Source organism: Ascaphus truei, chromosome 2, assembly GCF_040206685.1.
Source record: "Ascaphus truei isolate aAscTru1 chromosome 2, aAscTru1.hap1, whole genome shotgun sequence".
Lineage (NCBI taxonomy): Eukaryota > Metazoa > Chordata > Amphibia > Anura > Ascaphidae > Ascaphus > Ascaphus truei.
Genome location: NC_134484.1, coordinates 75,431,703 through 75,455,204, shown reverse-complemented (window position 1 = coordinate 75,455,204; position 23,502 = coordinate 75,431,703). Strand labels below are relative to the sequence as shown.

The 23,502-nt window shown below is 38.8% G+C and overlaps 1 protein-coding gene across 9 annotated transcripts in view; it reads right to left on the bottom strand.

Annotated features, from left to right (window-relative positions):
- Nucleotides 1-23,502, bottom strand: part of RUNX1T1 (RUNX1 partner transcriptional co-repressor 1) — a 120,622-nt gene that overhangs the window by 61,981 nt on the left and 35,139 nt on the right. For 3 of the 9 annotated variants that reach the window (XM_075582768.1, XM_075582762.1, XM_075582756.1), the window contains one exon: nt 12,256-12,343. The exons of 2 other annotated variants lie outside the window; for them this stretch is intronic. In XM_075582768.1, coding sequence (XP_075438883.1) covers nt 12,256-12,310 — 55 coding nt within the window. In that variant the 5' untranslated portion in view covers nt 12,311-12,343. Of the gene's footprint in view, nt 1-12,255; nt 12,344-18,862; nt 19,008-19,904; nt 20,266-23,502 lie in introns of those variants that run through there. 4 more of the 9 variants (XM_075582774.1, XM_075582773.1, XM_075582808.1 and 1 more) reach the window with 4 other exon arrangements.

Genomic DNA, 23,502 nt, shown 5'->3' with positions numbered 1-23,502 from the left:
GCTCACTATCTATGTTTTTAGAAATGTCCATCGTACATTCCTTTTGTGTGCAGTTCTCTGTGTTGTTTCCTCTGTCACCTGAAAGAATGTGCGGGGAGGGCTCTTGTGCACATTTGTAGACAACAATGTGCCAAATTCTACAATTGTATAAATGATTTGCCTATGGCTCGAACAAAATGCTAAATTGTAAGATGCAAATGTATCAGGACAGACCAAATTCCTGATTCATAAACCCCAAAGTGCTTAACACTGCAACCTTTAACTCAATCACCCTATTTGCAAGTACTGCTGGGATACTAAATGTAGACAAATAATACCATTGGTGCTTATTGTTGTACATTTCTCTTGCATCTTCAAGGTGACGTACAAAAATAAAAGTAATTTGTATTCCATGGGAATAATGAAACAAATGTGACATTGTGTGTCTACTCTACCCCGTTATTATATATCCTACTGTTGTATGTGATGTCCTCTTCTTAGGCCTGCTATGTTGCTAGTTTTTTATAGCAATTTTGGATATTGGGCATGCCTTACTATAAATAAAACATGCATACACGTAGACAGGGGAGAGGGACACATATACACATAGATAGGGGAGAGGAACATGTATATACAGACAAGGGAGAGGAACACATATATACAGACAGGGGAGAGGAACACGTACACACATTGGCAGGGGAGAGGAGCACTACACACATAGACAGGGGAGAGGAGCACGTATATACACAGACAGGGGAGAGGAACACGTATACACACAGACAGGGGAGAGGAACACGTACACACATAGACAGGGGAGAGGAACACGTATATACAGACAGGGGAGAGGAGCACGTATATACAGACAGGGGAGAGGAACACGTATACACAGACAGGGGAGAGGAGCACGTATACACATAGAAAGGGGAGAGGAGCACGTATACACATAGACAGGGGAGAGGAACACGTATATACAGACAGGGGAGAGGAGCACGTATATACAGACAGGGGAGAGGAGCACGTATATACAGACAGGGGAGAGGAACACATAAACACACAGACAGGGGAGAGGAACACGTACACACACATAGACAGGGGAGAGGAACACGTATACACAGACAGGGGAGAGGAGCACGTATACACATAGACAGGGGAGAGGAGCACGTATACACAGACAGGGGAGAGGAACACGTATGCATAGACAGGGGAGAGGAACATGTATAAACAGACAGGGGAGAGGAGCACGTATACACTGACAGGGGAGAGGAGCACGTATACACATAGACAGGGGAGAGGAACACGTATACACACAGACAGGGGAGAGGAGCACGTATACACATAGACAGGGGAGAGGAACACGTATACACACAGACAGGGGAGAGGAGCATCTATACACAGACAGGGGAGAGGAGCATGTATACACAGACAGGGGAGAGGAGCACGTACAGTATACATAGACAGGGGAGAGGAACACGTATACACATAGACAGGGGAGAGGAACACGTATACACACAGACAGGGGAGAGGAACACGTATACACAGACAGGGGAGTGGAGCACGTATACACATAGATAGGGGAGAGGAACACGTATACACATAGATAGGGGAGAGGAACACGTATATAGACAGAGAGGAACATGTATACACAGACAGGCGAGAGGAGCACGTACAGTATACATAGACAGGGGAGAGGAACACGTATACACAGACAGGCGAGAGGAGCACGTACAGTATACATAGACAGGGGAGAGGAACACGTATACATATAGACAGGGAAGAAGAGCACATATACACATAGATAGGGGAGAGGAACACATATACACATAGACAGGGGAGAGGAACACGTATATACATAGACAGGGGAGAGGAGCACGTATACACATAGACAGGGGAGAGGAGCACGTATACACATAGATAGGGGAGAGAAGCACGTATACACATAGACAGGGGAGAGGAACACATATACACATAGATAGCGGAGAGGAGCACGTATACACAGACAGGGGAGAGGAGCACATATACACATAGACAGGGGAGAGAAACACGTATATACAGACAGGGGAGAGGAACACGTATACACATAGATAGGGGAGAGGAACACGTATACACATAGACAGGGGAGAGGAACACGTATACACATAGATAGGGGAGAGGACCACGTATATACACAGACAGGAGAGAGGAACACGTATATACACAGACGGGGAGAGGAACACGTATACACATAGACAGGGAGAGGAGCATGTATACACATAGATAGGGGAGAGGAACACGTATACACATAGACAGGGGAGAGGAACACGTATATACAGACAGGGGAGAGGAGCATGTATACACATATATAGGGGAGAGAAACACATATACACAGACAGGGGAGAGGAATACGTATACACACAGACAGGGGAGAGGAACATGTATACACAGACAGGGGAGAGGAACATGTATACACAGACAGGGGAGAGGAACACGTATACACATAGACAGGGGAGAGGAGCACGTATACACATAGACAGGGGAGAGGAGCACGTATACACATAGACAGGGGAGAGGAACACATATATACAGACAGGGGAGAGGAACACGTATACACATAGACAGGGGAGAGGAACACGTATATACAGACAGGGGAGAGGAGCACGTATATACAGACAGGGGAGAGGAACACGTATACACACAGACAGGGGAGAGGAGCACGTATACACATAGAAAGGGGAGAGGAGCACGTATACACATAGACAGGGGAGAGGAACACGTATATACAGACAGGGGAGAGGAGCACGTATATACACACAGGGGAGAGGAACACATATACACACAGACAGGGGAGAGGAACACGTACACACATAGACAGGGGAGAGGAACACGTATACACAGACAGGGGAGAGGAGCACGTATACACAGACAGGGGAGAGGAGCATGTATGCATAGACAGGGGAGAGGAACATGTATACACAGACAGGGGAGAGGAGCACGTATACACAGACAGAGGAGAGGAGCACGTATACACATAGACAGGGGAGAGGAACATGTATACACAGACAGGGGAGAGGAGCACGTATACACAGACAGAGGAGAGGAGCACGTATACACATAGACAGGGGAGAGGAACACCTATACACATAGACAGGGGAGAGGAACACGTGTACACAGACAGGGGAGAGGAGCACGTATACACATAGATAGGGGAGAGGAGCACGTATACACATAGACAGGGGAGAGGAACACATATACACATAGACAGGGGAGAGGAGCACGAATACACATAGATAGGGAAGAGGAACACGTATACACATAGACAGGGGAGAGGAACACATATATACAGACAGGGGAGAGGAGCATGTATACACATAGATAGGGGAGAGAAACACATATACACAGACAGGGGAGAGGAACACGTATACACACAGACAGGGTAGAGGAACATGTATACACAGACAGGGGAGAGGAGCATGTATACACAGACAGGGGAGAGGAACACGTATACACAGACAGGGGAGAGGAACATGTATACACAGACAGGGGAGAGGAACATGTATACACAGACAGGGTAGAGGAACATGTATGCATAGACAGGGGAGCACGTACAGTATACACAAACAGGGGAGAGGAACACGTATACACATAGACAGGGGAGAGGAACACGTATACACACAGACAGGGGAGAGGAACACGTATACACATAGACAGGGGAGAGGAGCACGTATACACATAGACAGGGGAGAGGAACACGTATACACAGACAGGGGAGAGGAACATGTATACACAGACAGGGGAGAGGAACACGTATACACAGACAGGGGAGAGGAACATGTATACACAGACAGGGGAGAGGAACATGTATACACATAGACAGGGTAGAGGAACACGTATACACAGACAGGGGAGAGGAACATGTATACACAGACAGGGGAGAGGAGCACGTATACACAGACAGGGGATAGGAGCACGTATACACATAGACAGGGGAGAGGAACACGTATGCATAGACAGGGGAGAAGAGCACGTACAGTATACACAGACAGGGGAGAGGAACACGTATACTGTACACATAGACAGGGGAGAGGAACCCGTATTCACACAGACAGGGGAGAGGTACACGTATACATAGACAGGGGAGAGGAGCACGTATACACATAGACAGGGGAAAGGAAAAGGTATACACAGACAGGGGAAAAGAGCACGTATGCATAGACAGGGGAGAGGAGCACGTACAGTATACACAGACAGGGAAGAGGAACACATATTCACATAGACAGGGGAGAGGAACACGTATACACACAGACAGGGGAGAGGAACACGTATACATAGACAGGGGAGAGGAGCATGTATACACATAGACAGGGGAGAGGAACACGTATACACAGACAGGGGAGAGGAGCATGTACAGTATATATAGACAGGGGAGAGGAGCACGTACAGTATACATAGACAGGTGAGAGGAGCACGTAACGTATACACAGACAGGGGAGAGGAACATTTATACACAGACAGGGGAGAGGAGCCGGGTTGTCGGGGTAACATTTAGATGCCAGGTTCGCTACAGTTTTGATTTACAAAAGAAAATAGAATATACACCTGAATGACCTCTGCACACGTTGATATAAAAGCCAGCTTATCAATGGTAAATTGACAGTGACAGTAAAGAAATCTGAGTCACACATCGCATAATCCTGTTACAGACTGATCTTAAAAAGAAGACTGTTTCTTTGCAAAGAAAAATAAATAGTAATGCTCTTTCCAGGAAAAAAATACAATTGGAAAAGATATGCCGGCGAGTATATTTCCATTCCACTGCATTACATAACATACTACAACATATATAAATATGTTCTCCTAAATGACTACGTAGTGGCCGATTTCTACTTGAGTGATGTATAGAAGATATTTGTGAAATACCAGAATATCCTGTTTTAAAAATGATATGGGCCTTAAAGAAACCCAGCTCTGAGGGATGAGTTATTATTTAAAAATATGCAGTGAGCACCTGGACACAAGGATGAAATACACTGTATTCAGATTAAGGTTAAATTCTTAATTCATTTATCAATGACAAAAAAAAATGCTTTAGACATGTACATAGTAATCTTATTTCTAAAAACAAATGCTGTACTCAGTATATTCTATAATAAACTTAATATTTCAAAGTAACATTTCAAAATATTTGGTGACTGAACTAAATACATAAATTACACATTTCAGGTCTGCCAAGTATAAAAGCAGACTAAAAAAAATACAGAAACCTTTAAATTCTCTAGGAAACACAAAGCTGTAGGTGTTTATCTTATGAAGGAAATGCTGAGTTCAGTCATGGCACAGTAGGCAAAAACATCATTGAAATTCAAAGGCAGCATTCACACAGAAGATGCCTCAATTGGTATGCAAGGGATGCTTTCTTGTCCTGCATACATTATGAACTGGCAGCATGCTAATATGCCGTGCTATCATAAGCACCAGATGGAACAGTAGGCAGTACATGTCCCATCAAACCTTAGGAAGATGTATTAATGTCCCTGCACTGTGTTTTTAACTGCAATCCTTTGCTTATGTCCCCAGACTTCTATATTTCTTAGCATTCCATCACCTGCTTCCTCTGCACTGTTCTTGTCCCCCAGGGAAAACTCATCTATGCCAGGTGGTGCCAAGCACATTTTCATTCTATGTCAGCACAGATAGGCTGGACACCAGACACTGACATCAGGCAGTACTTGCTGAAGAGCCTCCACATACATGAACAGGAAACACCAGTGATGTTCCATATTGAATTGTTGCCAATGCTCAAGTAATGGAGCGTTGAACTGTTACCACATATAAATCGTTAGAGACGTTGCCCTATGCAAAGAGAAAGAAACTTCTAACTAAAATAACGAATTTAACAGGCTTTTAATCTTGCCTTGAAATACATTCATGGCCTCTTCAGCACCGGAGGGATTAATAAACCCTCTATCATTTTAAATTGATCAGCATTCTACCTCCTAAAATGCTATTGATTTTTTACAGTCCTGATTTTTATGTTTTAATAATGCAAGCTAATTTCTTTGGACCTCCCAAATCATTTTAATCTGCTTCCCAGGTATAGGCATGCATATAAACTGTTATCCAATGCGAAAATTGTTCTCAAATATGACCTTCATTGGAGTAATGATATATTTATTATATTATTATATATTTATTAAAGATTGCAGATACAAATGACAAAATGTTGTGTTAAGAAATTATATTATTGATTTTATTGAACTCCCTTATACAATGGGTTAATGAAAAAAAAGTAATTTTGTAGAGGAAAGGAAAAAAACACACCACATGTCTACTGGTGTCACACAAACTGCTACCATTTCTTTCTTTAATCTCTGTTAAAGCGTCTTTTCCTTTCAAAATAAAAACTGTTTCCCCACCCTAGGTGGGAAGCAGGGGTTCTGGAGAGCTGAACTACATTGATTTCAGCTCAGGGGACCCCCTGCTCTCTGAGATCCAAACCTCTAAAAGTGCTGATGGTGTCTCATACCTGTTTAAAGCTCCTGCATCACGGGGGCCAACAGGAAGCCTCGATGGATGATGTTTCAGCTTCCTGTTGGTCACCGGGACCTTTAACCGCCCATGTTGCATGCCCAGGCTGCCCTTACCTAGGTATGTATCTTGGGAAGCAAAGGGTTCCCCAAGCTGAAATTAAAATAAATAAATCCCTTTCCCCCAAGCGGAAATGCCACATTAACCAGCTGTAGATCACATAAGATACTGCTGGTTTATTAATAGTGAAAACACGATACCAGCTCATGGACCCTCAAAGTCTGCATCAAACTCTCCAATTCATTACAACTCTTAAGACGTTCCTGCCACGTAATCTCTTTGTCGCTATTGAGACCTGCAATGCATGGAACCCAAAAGGGGTGCAAAAAAAATGACATGCATCAAAGAATAAAAAAGCTCATTACATTCATGACATTTTGTCTTTGATATATTTGAAACAAACTTTTTGCTCCAGAAATTGCTCCACTTTTGCCTTGATACATAGTTCCCAATGTGTGTTGGCAATTTGTTTTTGCTGTTTTTCATATAGTGGTTTGCAACATTCCTGAGTTATGAAGTTTAAAAGAATGATATATGTTTGGGGACCGCCGTGGATCCTGGATACTTTATTATTAGTATCTAGGGGTGTTGTATTAAGCTATATTTGTAGCAAAATTAATCAACCACAGCATAATTTTTATCTTGCATGTACCCGTGTCAATGCATCAAGGCACAACAGGCCACTAGAAAGACTCAGGGAGGAAGTATAAACTTAAAGGAGGCGTCAAATTCTGTCGTTGTTTATCATCTTTTCATATTTTACAAGAGTCCAAAAAAATCTACTAGCTATCAGGTGGTGCAAACATAGCGGTTTCAAAATCTCTACCAAAATTAACCCTATTATTTTTGGGGAGAAAAACAAAGTATGCTTTCCATTATAAAAAAAAAGAGCAAAAAACTGACATTTTATGACAATAACTTTTTTTTGGATGGGGTTTAAGGACAGTTTATAACAAGTGTTTGAGCTGTATTATTTGTTTTTCTTTTTATTCCCTTTTTGGATAGTGCATTACCCCAGGGGGCGCAAACTTTTTTCCCTGCGCCCCACTGCTGGCGGTAACCTCGCTCCCGCTCCCCCCCTCACCCCCGCTTATCTCGTCTCTGGCGTCATGACGTCACATTGCCATAGCACCGTGAAATCACAAGACCTCGCGGCGTCATTTGACGTCGCGTTGCCATGGCGATACGAGTGGGGCCAAGGTAAGTAAAGGTTTACAGAGGCCCTGCAGCGCCCCTGGCACTTAATTTAAGTGCCTTCGGGAAGCGCGCGGGGCCTCTGGCCAGCGCCCCCCCCCCCCCGCAGGCTGTCTCGATCCCCCTCCTGGGGGTCACGCCCCCCAGTTTGCGCACCGCTGCAATACCCTACACAATACATAAAATGTTACTAGCGTATTTATTCTTTACCAATATATATACAAAGTCCATAATATCTCTTCTTGCATTGAATATTTTATTAGAGCTAGAAGCATGTTAAGTTCAGAAGGCCAACTAATAGAAGTATTTATATGTGTGGTTTATGATATAGAGATATATCCGCTCATTAAGTAATGTGTTCACATGCAGGTCTATACTTTGTAAAAACAGTTAATAAGAGTGTATTGGTAAAAATACTGTAGGTAAAGTAAATCAACTGTGTAAATGAAAAGTGAGTAAAAAAATCGACCCACAAATGGACATATTTGGAAACTGGAAATTGAGTACACTCTATTTGATTTCTTAGACCTTTGCCTACACTACTAATCTGATTTCTCCAAATAACATCCTGTCAGTGGTTAATCGGACACAAACACTCTTTTGTGTGCTTATATTGTTCACAGAACCAGGATATCTGATGAGAAAATCCTAAAAGACAAACTTGCTTGTTGTCATCATGAAAATTTTGGCCCACTCATGTCAACACATAAATCTAAAATGTAAAAATACAATTCTATGGGGCTAGGTAGGTCGGGCAGATTCATTATACCATAATCCTGCAAATAATCTGAATGTTTTTTTAAGTAAATATTGTTGCTTTTTTTATCAATGGACAAATCCTGAGTTGTTATTTGACAGATCCTACCAGTACGAACATGGTACAAAGATAAATTTTGTCTGCTCATATCCCAAGCAATAAAAGCTTCTGATACAATGAATGAGCAACCTTTGAAACAACAAGTTGCAGAACTAGTATCTCTAGATATAGTATTCACTGGTTCATTTTATACAGAGAATGCAAGTTTAACAAAAGACATTGTGACTTGGAAAACATATGTTATTGCTTAGGGTGAAAGAAGGTAATAGATTTCATGGAAGATAAGAAATGTCATGGTCTGCTCTAAAAATTAACATTTGATATCACTGTTGTAATTTAATGCAAGTAAAATATAAGTAAAGTCACATGAAAGATGATTTATTTATATGATTTATTTATTTAACAACCACCATCACCACACTGTGTAACAGATAATGATGTTAAAATCATCCATTTATATTAGTAACACAAAACATCTATTTCAATCAAAACTCAATTTATATATAACATTACTGATACCAACATATGCTATTTGTTAGAATGTATGTGAATTGTAGTATATAGTTATACTTAAGCACTCAGTGCTAGTCACAGTCACATTCTGACATAGAGTACCACTCCTGGCCCTCCATCCCTACTTGTCTACTCTCTGGACCAAAAAAATGATCTAAAACTATGGGCTATAGATTCAGTCTGAATATGGCATTTAATTTCTGTTTGGATGTCCATCTGTAAGCAATGGAAAAACAATTTGGTAACAAAACAACTTGATACTACTTTAAAACGGCTGATCTAGACTCAGTTACGTTATGTCTTTATCACAAACAATTCTGCTAAAATGTGCATTTCGAAGTACAAAATATCAATTTATACATGAATCTCGCCATTGAGATAATCTATTTTTGCTACTGTTGAATAGAACCTTCAGGTAAACCTACTACATCCACGCTAAGAAGTCTGGTGCTGCTCTTCAAATAAGAAGTGGTTATGATTAACTTTTGAGAGCAGCATGATTTGTATCGCCATAATAAAATCATCTCTTTGCCTGTCATTGAAAGGTCAGAAAGCAAAACATAAAAAGATCAACATGAAGACAATCATTCAAGTGGTGTACTGGGTGAATCAGATACACATTTTGCAACTTATACTGACATATATATATATATATATGAAATATGTTGGATATTTTAATGATTTCCTATAGTATATAATGCGTCTGGGATTTCCCACATTCTATTTAATAGTTATCTGATTTCTATGCAAAGGTAAAATGCAGGCATACACCGATACAAGACTTTGTTTGTAAATACCTGTGGTATTCTCACTGCATTTACATATGAGCCATTTAGATAACTTAAGATATTTTTTTCCTTAACCAAAAAATGAAATAGAATTTGGAGGTCATTACTGGCAACCTGAAGTAACTCTGTTCTGCTGAAATTAAACAATATATCACTAGATTCAAACAGATCCAAGAGGTGCTGCAGGTATGAAAAAGGGCGCTTAAGATTATTTTCCGTTATTCTGAATTTGCTGATTTTCTATGCTTGGATTCTGCTCTGAATGTTCCACTGTGGAATGAATGACACCAAGACACTCAATAAAATTGAAACCCTATGACTCAGCCATTCATAATGCTGGACATATGTTGCAACAATATTTTTGATCTATTGTAAATAAAGATGTCGACTTAAGTACCTATATCCAAAGAAGAAAATGCTTGAAAAATTTGTACAAAACAAGATTTAGCAGGAATAAGATAGATTTAATACTGACCAAATGTTTAAGTGTCCCTACTTGTCATGTTGAAAGGCTTTTTATTCATCCAGTTTGAGGCAAAGCAGAAGTACAGAACATCAGATAAAAGACAACATAGTCAGCCAATGAAACACTGCCAAACCCCATATAAGTTTACAAATGAACATAGTTATATTGTTCAACTTTTTAGCTCCTTGAATGTCCCTCTGAAATACATTGGGTTCCCCACTACTATGAAAAGGGGAAGACATTGGGTAGTTTATTTGGATATAAGGTGTTAATTCCTGCATAGTAATTCCTGATTTGAAATAAATGCTTCTCTGTCTCAAGGGTGTTCTCATGAGATGCATTTGTTGTGATTCCTTAAACATCTGGTTGGCAAACAATCATCTCAGCTTATTCCATGGATGCCAGCAGAGTTTGGAAACATATTCAGATGTAGTTGGCAGACTGCAGAAAAAGTCAATAGAGATGCAGATCTCAGATGTCTTTTATTCAATAAATATTATCCAAGTGAATGAAAGAGGAAACAAACATGGAAATCGTGGTTTGAAAATAAACAATTAATGTCCACCTTAATATCTGGGGTAAAGACTCCTGTTTGTTTATTTATTTATTTATAAAATGTTTTACCAGGAAGTAATACTTTGAGAGCTACCTCTCGTTTTCAAGTATGTCCTGGGCATAGAGTTAAGATGACAAATAATACATAGTTACAAATACAGTTACATAAGTGAACAGGGTATGCATTATATACAAGACATTGCATGCACAGTTAGAGATAATATATATTATAGACGTATGTAACAGTTACAGACCAGATTAAAATGTGAGACAGCTTTAGTTTTGAAAGAACTTAGACTGGTGGTGACTGTGAGAGTCTCTGGTAGGTTGTTCCAGTTTTGGGGTGCACGGTAAGAGGAGGAGGAGCGGCTGGATACTTTGTTGAACCTTGGGACCATGAACAGTCTTTTGGAGTCAGATCTCAGATGATAAGTGCTGCATGTGCTAGGGGTGAGGAGCTCGTTCAGATAGATGGGTAGCTTGCTCAGAAAGTATTTGAAGACAAGACAGGAAAGATGAACTTTGCACCTAGACACAAGTGATGACCAATCTAGTTCTTTGAGCATTTCGCAGTGATGTGTTGTAGTTGCATTGGAGAACAAAACGGCATATTGAATTGTAGAGGGTATCAAGTTTGCTAAGGTGGGTTTGGAGTGGCGAGCCGAATACTATGTTCCCATAGTCGATAATTGGCATTAGCATCTGCTGTGTGATAAGCTTTCTGACTAGCAGACTTAGGGAGGATTTGTTCCTGTAAAGTACACCTAGTTTGGCATAGGTTTTGGATGTCACGGTATCAATGTGCAACCCGAATGTTAAATGGGAGTCAAACCATATGCCCAAGTATTTGAAACTAGTAACAGGAGTTAGGGTGGTTTAGCGTTACTAGCACATCTTTTCTACCTTTCCAACTGGCATAATAATAATAATCACAATGATCATGGGAAAAAAAAGAAACAGTCAGAACAAATATTTTGCAGCATTATGTTCCTGCTATAGCCAGTTTTTGGGAACGTATTAATATTCAAGGCTTTAGAATACACATTTATTTTAGGATATTCTAGCACAGGGGTTCCCAACTCCATTCCTCAAGAACCTCCAACATGTCAGGTTTTAAGAACAGCTCTGCTTGAGCACAGGTAACTCAATCAGTGGCTCAGTCATTTTTGATTGAGCCATCTGTGCTGAGGCAGGGATATCCTTAAAACCTGACCTGTTGGGGGTTATTGAGGACTGGAGTTGGAATCCCCAGTCCTGGCAGATTCAATGGCAATTCAACCCGATTTGAATAGTACAAGTACATGGATATACTGTAGAGACATCTATATGATTTACTTATGTATAAACAAAAAATGCAATATATAAAAAAAAAAGACACTCACATGTAAGGCATTTGTGTCTAACTGCCTGGAAGGCTGTGCCACTCATTGTCATCATCAGTGGTCCTATAAACTTCAGTGGTGCCTCACTCTTTGAAGACAAAATGGTATGAATAAGATGTAAGGTTGTTGTTCAGAACCAAAGAATCTCACTCATTTTAGAGCTAAATCGGTTGACATTATATTTATATAGGTATATTTATCATAGCTGTATAGGCATACTACTAAGTAATAGTATGCTGTTGTGTCTGACTCTTAGGCCACTTAATATTTGAAATTATTCTAAACATTTGGCCTTCTAGATCTTGTAATATATACATAAAAACATTAGATGAAGACAACTAAATTAGATACAAAATATAAGAGGCATTATAGAATAAAATCCCTGCACAAATATCCATGGATCTCTTCCAAAGCGATAGAAATATACATTATTGAATAATACTTAACATGCCGGCCCATTTATTTGCTTTTTTGCAGTAGGGGTTGGTACAAATCGCATTTTCTTTCAATTCTTCATATTTATTATACAATTAATTGTGAAACAGTCCATAGTTTTCTGCGGGGTTGCCAATGTCACAGAAACGTTTGAAATAAGACCCTGGAACTGTCAAATTCAGTCTTTGGGCTTCAATTTTATTCTTTGTGTTACATTCATCCAAAGAAAGAGGAAAATAATACACCACATATAAAGAGTACATACCAGAAAATACCTTCTGCTGTTGACTTTTCTCTGTGGCTCATGATTTAGTCATGTAATCACAGTGACATTGGCAACAAACCATGCTTTCTTCGTTTAAGTTTAAAGCATGTCCATTAACAATTGCTTGTTGAAATTATTTTTTCGAACCTTTTGTATCATAATCTCTTAGTCTAAGACTGCACACCAAATTTACAAACATACATTCATTGCTCCCTATATTTACTCGTAGGCCACTTTATTTTAGCTAATATTTTGATAGTATTCACACCATGTTAAATTGATTACACAGTATTCCTATAAATGTGAAATTATTTTGAATTGCATGTAATTAAACAAGTGCGTTTCATAAGGAATGATGATACTTAAACTAAGTATATATCAGCAGTGAAACGGCATATCAGATAGCTAAATAATCAGTTCACCATCTTTATGAAAAACATGTTCTGCAGTAAGTTAACGGAATTGATCTGCAATGTATGATATATGGAGGGGAACTTCAGATATACAGTATGCAGCGCGGACCATATTTTCAATGGTGTGGCTAAACAAATTAAATATAAAAATATAAATTGATCTGCTACATTTTAATTAGATTCTTTCTCCTTAAAACTGGTGCACAGTTCATTTATTAAAGTGGTTAGTTCACTTAATGTGAAGGCTAAACCCTAATTAATACCATGAAGAATAATGTAGATTTGCCCAAAACGAAGTTTGTGAACCATACGCAATGTGGCCTTTTTTGGAGAGAAGTGGTGAAAAAATGTAGTGGAAAAACATTGCACCATGGATTACGTCAATTTGCTTTATATATTGGTATTTTGGCTAAATTCTGGAAAAAAACTGGCAAGTGATTTGCACATTCACCAAAATGTCATGAAAACGCAACATTTTTTAAATATTCCTGAAAATGTTTGAACTACCTATGGAAGCATTTGCATGAAGTAAAGTCAGGGGATGTTGTGAGCTCAGACCATGCAGTTCACCTATACGTAGAGCATGGGTAAGTCGCTTCATCTTTCTTCATCCTTCCCTTTGCCATATTGTAATCGAGTAAAGATAACAACATTTATTCCTTTATCATTTTACAGCTCTTATGCAGATTAAAGTGCAGCAAAAAAGAATGTTCTCTCAGGATTCCATGCTAGTGGTAATGCAATGAAAGGAGAGGGAGTGGCTCAGTGAGTAAAGACACTGACTGGCACTGAGAGTTTGAAGCAGGTTCAATTCCCGGTGTTGACTCCTTGTGACCTTGGGCAAGTCATTTTATCTCCCTGTGCCTCAGGCACCAAAAGCATAGATTGTAAGCTCCACAGGGCAGGGACCTGTGCCTGTAAAATGTCTCTGTAAAGCGCTACGTAAAACTATCAGCGCTATACAAGAACATGCTATTATTATTATTATTATTATGTGTCTGATGTATAATTGTAATGCCCTTCGGAATAGAAAGAAGCTCTATAAATACAAGTTATTTTTCATCAATGTGGTGAAAGCCCCTCCAATATTGGCAGCATTAAAGAAGCAACGAGTCAATATATTGGTTGCAATGAGAACTATACTTTGCTACAGCACTTGGATGCATGCATTTAGAAAAGAGAATTACCCAAACATTCAATTACCACTAAAGCTGGTGATTTTGTTTCTTTACTTTTTAAGCAAATCATCACTTGCAAGTACTAATGCTGAAAACAGAAACAGAGCCTTGAACATAGTGGTCATAAAAACCAAATCAAGTTTCAGCAGACAATAAAGAAATTTACGGTTTACAATAAGCAATGCACTGTTTTAATACACAAGAACATAAGCTATATGATATATTGCTCAACTAAATGGAAAATGCAGATATACTATTAAAATAAAGGGCTTGGCCGTGGGATGATGGATCATTTCTGCTGGGACCATCTTAAACTTATGTGCAAGTGTTTTGAAAATCTCACATGATGTAGCCATGTGTTAAAAATTACAGCCAGTTAAGTTCTCTGCTAAGAAAAATATGTGGGTAATTTATGAAATGCGCTCCATGATCGAGATGCCTTAAGTAAAACCAGATTCTACAAACAAATCCATTTTTGAAACATGAACTTAAAAAAAAGGAACAGTTCCAACCACATCTGGAGAGCAGGAGCATAGAAAGGGTGGTCTGACCCAATGCCAGGACATCTTCTAAAGGAAGATTATTATTGCTGGCCCATGTTGACTGATAACTGACTGTCCTTTTATGGAAACAGTCTCAAATTAAGCCACAGGCAATAGAGAAGTGTTTTGTAGGCCAACATCTGTTTCTTGATATTGCTAAACCAAAGCTGTTAGACCCGTACTGTTTTTATATGAGGCTTGGAGAATAAACATTACTCAACAATGTATCGTATGTATCATACTGTAGTCAATTAAATCAGCAGCCCCTCCTAATTTCTCTTTCCCTATCAGCGGGTAGTACACAGATGACATACCACTTCCAATGTTTTTAATAAAATATGTCGTTATTACCGAGTTTCTGGATAATAATCTGGGATGCAAATCCAACACAGCAGCACTGCTTTATGGCAACATGGAACTCCTAAATGGTTAAACTAGCAACACTTTACATGCTAGAAACCATTGGAACTGAAATGAGATTGTTGCAAAGGTTATTTGGACCATCAATTTCCTAATGTTTGATGATGGTTATTAAAATATATTTCCTTTGAGGTACTTTGGTTGAAATTAACTCAGACAATCAAAAGTGCACTTTGAATTGTGATCTGAACATCTATAATCTAGGAAGCGCTACACTTTAAGTTAACATTGCCATCACGTGTACCAATGTGATAGATCCTACGTTTTTCATATTCATGCGTAATTATAGGTTGAAATATTAAAAATACTATTTATTTTAAAACTCACTGAGGTGCATTTATCAAGGTCTATATGCTAATTAGTGCAAGTCTGTTACAATTACAACAGACAGACATCCTTTAGCATGTAAAGTTTTCAATCTTTTACAAGCTTAGAATTCCCAATCATTCTGTGCCACGTTTATATTTGATTTGTTTTGAATAGGGGTGACTTTATTTACAGTAGTAAACGTATGTACCTGCTGCATAACATCTAGCATTTTGCCCTAGATTATATTTTTGCCGATGAAAGCAGGATCTGAACCATAAACTGTGAGATTTTTCGATTTGACGTCACTAGACATACAGCTGTAAATGAGCGTCATATATATACTTCAGATCCACAAGGAACACATCAAGGACGCTATATAACTTTTTGCTTCCTTGTGTGATTGAGTAACCAAAAATATATTTAAACCAGACACTGGTAATAGAACCGACACTCAAAAGTCATATTTTGTTTACAAAGTAACAACACTGAAGTCACAATGTAATCATTATATTGCTGAAGGATGTGCAGTGTATTTCAATGCCATCCATTACACGCCGCTCACCAGTAAATGACATACAATATAATCTATGTGTCTTTATTTTTAATTGTATATAATTTGGGAAGGAAAACATCATGAATCCCAATGTGGTCTACTTGATCAAAAATGAAGTTCAGATTTGTAAGTACACTCCCCCAGTAACCTAGGCCATAACAGGAAGGAGACAGGGCTACTTCCCAGACTTTCAGGAATCAATACCCTGTTTGTGTTCTGCATGGCCACAAAAGGGGTTGTCTTTGTCATGTCTGTTTTGTTGTTGTATATTTTGGGGGGGAGAGGTTTGTTGCATATTTTCTGTGTTTATTAAATTGAACTGCGCCACACATTTATAATGATGTGTGTTTAATTAATGCATACGATGAATTCAATGTCTGTCATTTACATTTCTCAAAACACATCTAGATAATCTAAAATAACATTAAGTAGTCTTGTTTTTCAAGACCTTCCATGGTTTTAATGTAGTGCTTGAGCATGTAAATTCATTTAATGCTGGAGGAGGATTCAATAAATGAAAGCAGTGTTGCTATTTTAAATATATGTATTGCTCTGTATCTTATTTGTATTTATTTTTACTCTGCACTGTTTGATACTAGATAGTGCAGTTAGCTAGATGTGAGCACACATTAATCTTTTGGCACTGACAGCAGCAACACTTGTTACACTATTTTGGACTATTACCATATAAGCTTTGGTCTGATTGCTTTATTTGTTACTTATTTTCAGCCTCCTTGAATAGTAACCGATACATCCGAATTGTATTGAGAAGCTCCTTGTTTAAGCAAGAATTTCATTTTCTAAATACAATCCCCAAAACGATCTTACTGAACAATCACAGAGACTGAAGAAGGGGAATAATGCAGTGACCCATTCAGTAACAGAGGGGCTTGCAATGCCTTTAATGATAGAGCCCTCGCCCCCTCACATAACAAGTAAACAGAGAGAGACGAGTTCATAATACTTTGCAAGACTTTGGTATGTGAAAACGATTCCTCTTGGATGCTCAAGTCCATTATATAACTTTGATGAATGTGTGGTAAATTGATCATCCTAACATATAACATATGTTTTAGCATCACTAATTATTACACTTATTGAAGTTTACAACATAAATTCTGTTCCTATCACATTTGAACATACTGGCAGGGTAGGGCATGCATTCAATTACTCTGCATTGCCAAAAAAACGGAAGAGAAATTACATATTAACAAAAACAATATATAGGTATATACCTATATATATATATATACCTATTACATATTAACAAAAACAATATGTGTGTGTGTGTGTGTGTGTGTGTGTGTGTGTGTGTGTGTGTGTGTGTGTGTGTGTGTATATATTTATATTTGCATGTTGCATATTTGTATACTTGCATGTGGCAGTATTTGCACGTTGCATATTTCCCAGAGCTCGGCCTGTAAAGTATGATTGACTTAACCATTTAATTTTATTTAAGGTTATATATGCATACATATATACCACTCCATTTCATCCTAGACAAGAAAAACACACACTGCATCAAACTATATTAAAGCCACGATCATTTCCGTATTCTGCACAAATTGTTTTAATTAAAAAAAATTTAAAAAAAGGATAAAGTATGGCACATATGGGTAACACACTGACCATTTTACAAAAAAATTTTTTTTTTGTTAAATATATATATATATATATATATATATATATATATATATATATATATATATATATATATATATGTGTGTGTGTGTATGAAATGGTTGAGATATGCTGTGAACAGATTGAGAGACAGTTCGTCCTACAGTAGAGTAAAAAAAGTACAGATGGGTGTCAAAAATAGCCAAGTGTCAGATCTGCTCAAGTATCTCCATTCTGGCACATGCTCCTAGTCACAGCTGTTAATGCATTCTCTGTATCCAAGTGCAAGCCTTCCTGGCACTCACAGCAAACATTTGAAAACACTAGTGCTTTGCTGCTACTTATAGAGAAAGGCTACAGTAGTACAGCTTGTTTAACTAGGAACATGGCATAAATACTGTTGACAGATTAAATGAGAATTATTTTTATTACTGTTGGTAGTTTAGTCCTTATTTATTAAGGCAGTGTTGCAAGTGGTCCAAAAAAAAAGACAGTAAACTAGATGCTACCTTTAGATATAGCAATGACATCTAATACACGTTCTTTCTGCTCAAAAACATAATAATAGAGGTACACATGCACAAATGTCATAAGTATGAATGCAAAGTTCAATTATGAATATGTTTAATACGGTTGAAGGTGTGGGCTTCTTAAGCTTTGCTGATTTATATACTATTGACAGTTCTGACAATTTTTAAATAAGATGCAAATGCAACAAAACAGTGGAATAAATTGCAGAATTTAAAAAAAAAGGAAATTGAAAAAACCCTGCTTGTACCTTATTATAAAAGGTTAAGCAAATCAAAGGGCTACACTATTTAATTGACCTTTGACCCGATGTAGTCATTAGGTACACAAATGCATGAGCTCACCTTGTAGCACTCAAAATCCTTGCAGGCTTCAATCAAGCAAAAGTCCCCTCTCTCTTGTCACAACTGCAGCCTTAACAATCACGAAACATGCCAGCTCCACACTGTGACCACAGATCATCCCTAAGAAAAACATTCTTGAAACAACTGGCAATACCTTCACACAAATGTGGCCACAGCAAGCTGGCAGCCAGATCCTGTTTCAAAACACCATCTGCGATGTGCACAGGGTCTGTGACCAAAAAGCAGTCTGTCCTACCACAAAACCCACTAATATCAGCCAATAGCAGGATCTGTCTCCCCTGCCTGCCTCTCTCTGTCTCCTCCACTTCTTTCTGCTTGATTCGAAGCATTTATCTGACAGTGAAAGGGTTACATGGCCTGTCCATTCCTCACACATCAAAACCCAGAAAACCGAGTCAATTCTCCTTCCATGGACCTCTCAAGCAATCCAGATGTGTTTTCACTGGCACTAGGTCTTATATTAGAGACTCGATCCTGGTCCAAGATTAATATTTTCTTCTGCATATTTGACATGAAGTAAAATCATTTCCAGACCCAGTGTGTAGTGTAACTAGTTCTGCAGATATTGTAGTATTTCCTTTCATCCAGAGGTAAAAAAAAAAAAAAAAATCACAACAAAAAAAAGGTTTAGAGGGTGGAATATAGTATATTAAAAAAACAAAATAAAGGATTATAATTTGGTGAGACAAACTACAATCAGCCATAGCATTAAATAATTTACGTAAATTCAATATATGCTGGTCAAAATACAGCACAATATATATATATATATATATATATATATATATATATATATATATATATATATATATATATAATGCATTTTCTAAAATTGTAATTTCCCGTGTAAGCTTATAATAGGTTTTTGTAGTTTGACATCATCTGCAATTAGCCTAGCTTTTCAGAGCACACCATCCATATTAAATATCTATCCAGATTACACAGAATGGGAGAGATCAAGAGATCATAAATTACAAAGCAGCGAAAATATCTTCAAAATGAGCAGAGCTTTCAGACTTACCAGGCATCCTAGAGCACCATAAATCACAGAGAGAGAGGGAGAGAGAGAGATAAAGAGCTCCCTTCTCCTCGCTGTCTAGGGGAGCTTGCTGAGGAGGGCTTGTGGGCTCCTGCACTGGAATGAGTGCAACAAGGAGAGCAGGGCCATCAGGAGACTGGCTGTGGCAGTGTAGCTGGAGGCAGGATGCTAGACGCGTGCGTTTGCCAAGCAAAGACAGATGGAGAGCTGACAGTCCGTATTGCACTTGGAGCAGAAATGTGAATGATGACAGGAGCACATGTGGCCTTGAACCCAACCCTGTCTCTTCAGGCAGAACAATGACAGGGATGTGTGTGCAAATTATCCCAACCCCAGGTTTCTTCTTGCTGACTCGTCTCACTCTATCTACCGATTCATGTTTCAGAGGAGATGTAGGCAGGGGACAAGATGATCTGCTTTACAATTCAATGATACAGCTTTTTTTTTTTTTTTTTTTTTTTTAACCAAGAAAAATCAATTAACCCTTCTTGTTGTGATTGCCTGTTTTATTGTATTTCCTTTTTTTTTTAGCACTGATAATCGGCAATTGTGAGTTAAAGCCAATCTTTCAGCATGCCCACAAATACAATCAATTAATGTGTTTACACATACATTACACCTGGTAAAGATAGGCTTGTCTGTTTGGCTGTGGAAATCATCACTTTAAATGTAAACATGTTTTTTTTTTAATGATTTTTTTAATATGCCAATTTATCTCACTGAACAAAAGTATCCAAAGCCTTCCCTTTGTTCGCCTCTCAGTAGCATGTGTAAAAAAACCACACACACTGAAGCAGACCACTTATTTTACCACCGTGCTTTTAGCCTCCTGTGAATGCTGTATTGATATGCTCCAAACATTTGTAGCTCACTCTTTTACCTTTGCATGCTGATCCATAGGAGATGAAAACAAAATATTCCCTGCAAAGCCCTTTCAAAGCTTAACAATCATGTCCTCCTGATTCTGAATTTTGTACACCCTGAAATGTTTATCCTTTCCCATGAATAACATATGTCTGACTGGGTTCAATGCACTCTTCTCTAATAAGCTTTAATGGACACCATGATACATAAAACGGCATGCCATTGTTACAGCGCTTTATCTCAGGCTGGCTATTTTCCTCTCAGCGGTGCCTCTTTAGTCCTTTGTATCAGATCCTTACCTCATAGGAGAAACATACGCCTGACAAGCATGTCTTATGTGGCACACTCAGGCTTATACAAAACGCCAAGCTCCGGGAAAATAGCTGCTGTTTAAAACTCTCTCTTTGAACATAACCCTTGGAAAACCTTCCCGGTGTCTCTGCAGAACATCTTTGCAACACATGCACAGCACACGCTGCCTCTCTCTTTAAGTACCTTCCCCAGTATACGTATCAGTCAATGAGAGATCAGGCAATTATTATATTCCAGATCTTCAGGAAGTCCCTTTCACTGAAACACACAGAAGCTTTGCCATCTTTGGCTTCTTAACCCTCGCATGCCCCTTTGATCTTCTTCTACATATTCACTTCTTGCCTCGTCTAAATGAAACATCGTTTACATGATTCAGTGCACTAGCTGTTTGTCAATTTCAATCCTTTCCTTTCTATACAGTCACTAATGAGATCTATGTGTTTAAACAGTGCCAACATCATGTCCCCTCCTCCCACGGTGTCTTCCTCCATCGCAGGAATCCGTGTATACAGAGCAGGCAATTCTGCTTTAATATCCAGTCCGCAAGACGTCCCTAAGAACTGCTCCCTATGACACCTTAACATCTATTATTGCCAGACCCATTTCACAAGTAAAGCCTAACACCAGTGGTAATTATTCCTTCCAGCCTGTCACATATGCTATATTAAACCCCTTTTACCAAGCCATTCTTTTTGTTCATCCTCGTGATTAGATGTCCTCTTGTCCTGAGTTTGCTCCTGAGACATTTCAGTGGCATGGGGAGAGGTGTACGCAGCAGTGGGCTTTATAGTAAAGATGGTATGTGCCCATCAATACAATATTTATTAGAGAACCCTTTGCCCTGTCATGCTCAGCAAATAGAGACATGCATTGTGAAATAAAATGTACAAAAAAATTTAAGCACTGTACCTTTCTGTATAGCACTAATAGTACAAATAATGTTCACAGTAGGAAGCCAAAGCAAAGTCATCTACCCAAATTCAATTCGAAAACACGAAAATATTAAAAGTAATAAATCAGTCTGCACTAGAAAAGACTCGGTTAGTGCCCACAACCATCCCTTCGAAAATTGAACTTCCATATGCTGTGTGATTATGTATCTTTTCCTTGTATAAAAGGCTTTTTAAGTTGTTATCTGACTGGAGTAATTGCCACTTTAAATTGATCCACGTCAACAGAAGCAGAATCCCTGGAGATTCTCACCTTGAAGCTGGTTGTGGAAAGACTTTGACAGAATGCCTGAGCATCTGAGACTACTTCAGCTTTTTCTCAAGCCAGCCAGCTGCAAGGATACCTTTTCCTCCTCCTTATTATTTAATACACTGATGCAGACTTCAACCCCCTTGGCAGTCCTCCATGAATACATATTCCTTGATATGTATTTTTTTTTTATACAATCACAATAACATTTTAAAGCCGAGGCAAAATGGATGAGAGTTGGGGTGTGCAGATATTGCCTGGCTGTGCTGGGTGGATTTTACCACCCTGCACCAATTGTATACAGAAGACAGAGTGTGGCCAGATACATAACTCTATAGTGTTTAAATTGGAGCTCAATTCATAAGCTGAACGGTATCAAGAGGCTGTTTTGTATACTTATAGTGCTCTGCACATTTTAAAAGCATCATAATGAACACGTTTGCTGTAGGTTCTTTCCAGACACATGCCAAATGCTATCTTACTTCTTACTAACATCCATATCATAGTGGACAAATATTACAAATGTGGACAGAGTAAAAATGAACTTACCAGCAGGGACAAGGAGAATATTAAAATGTATCTGGAGATACTGAAGGCTGCAGTGACAGTGAGTATGAAAGTATCTGGTGGCTTTTCCACTGGTCTTGCTAACTTTCCCTTCTACTTATAAGCCCCACTGTTGTGATACATTGTTGTGAATTCATGACTTCACACAGTGGGTATTAAGTGAGTTAATTCAAAAGAAGCTGAAACCTCATTGATCCTAATTGAAAGCAATACACCCGACCAAATACTTGTCTACCCCATCTGCTCCGGCCTGCCACTAGCTATTCAATATAAGAGAATTAATAGTTGCAGATATTCTAACCGACCAAATAAAGGCACTCATTTAAGCAGGGCTGCATTAACAAAGTGAAAAAACAAGGGCAAAATGGGTTCAAATGGAGCATTTTACTCCTAGTTGGCTTTAACAAAGCTGAATAAGGCTTTTTTACTGACTTTCAATGTGCAAGACTTGATAAACTGAATGCAGAGGCACTCAATAATCAGCCAACGAGCATTGATGAATGGCCAATAGGACCCCCTCATCTGAGGGTGGGCTTTCTGGGATAAGTGGCACACCAGCTTGGATGGGCGGACTCACTAATGTCCACATTTCCTCGCTTGCTTATCCCATTTTCACTCTCAGACCACTGGCTACCAA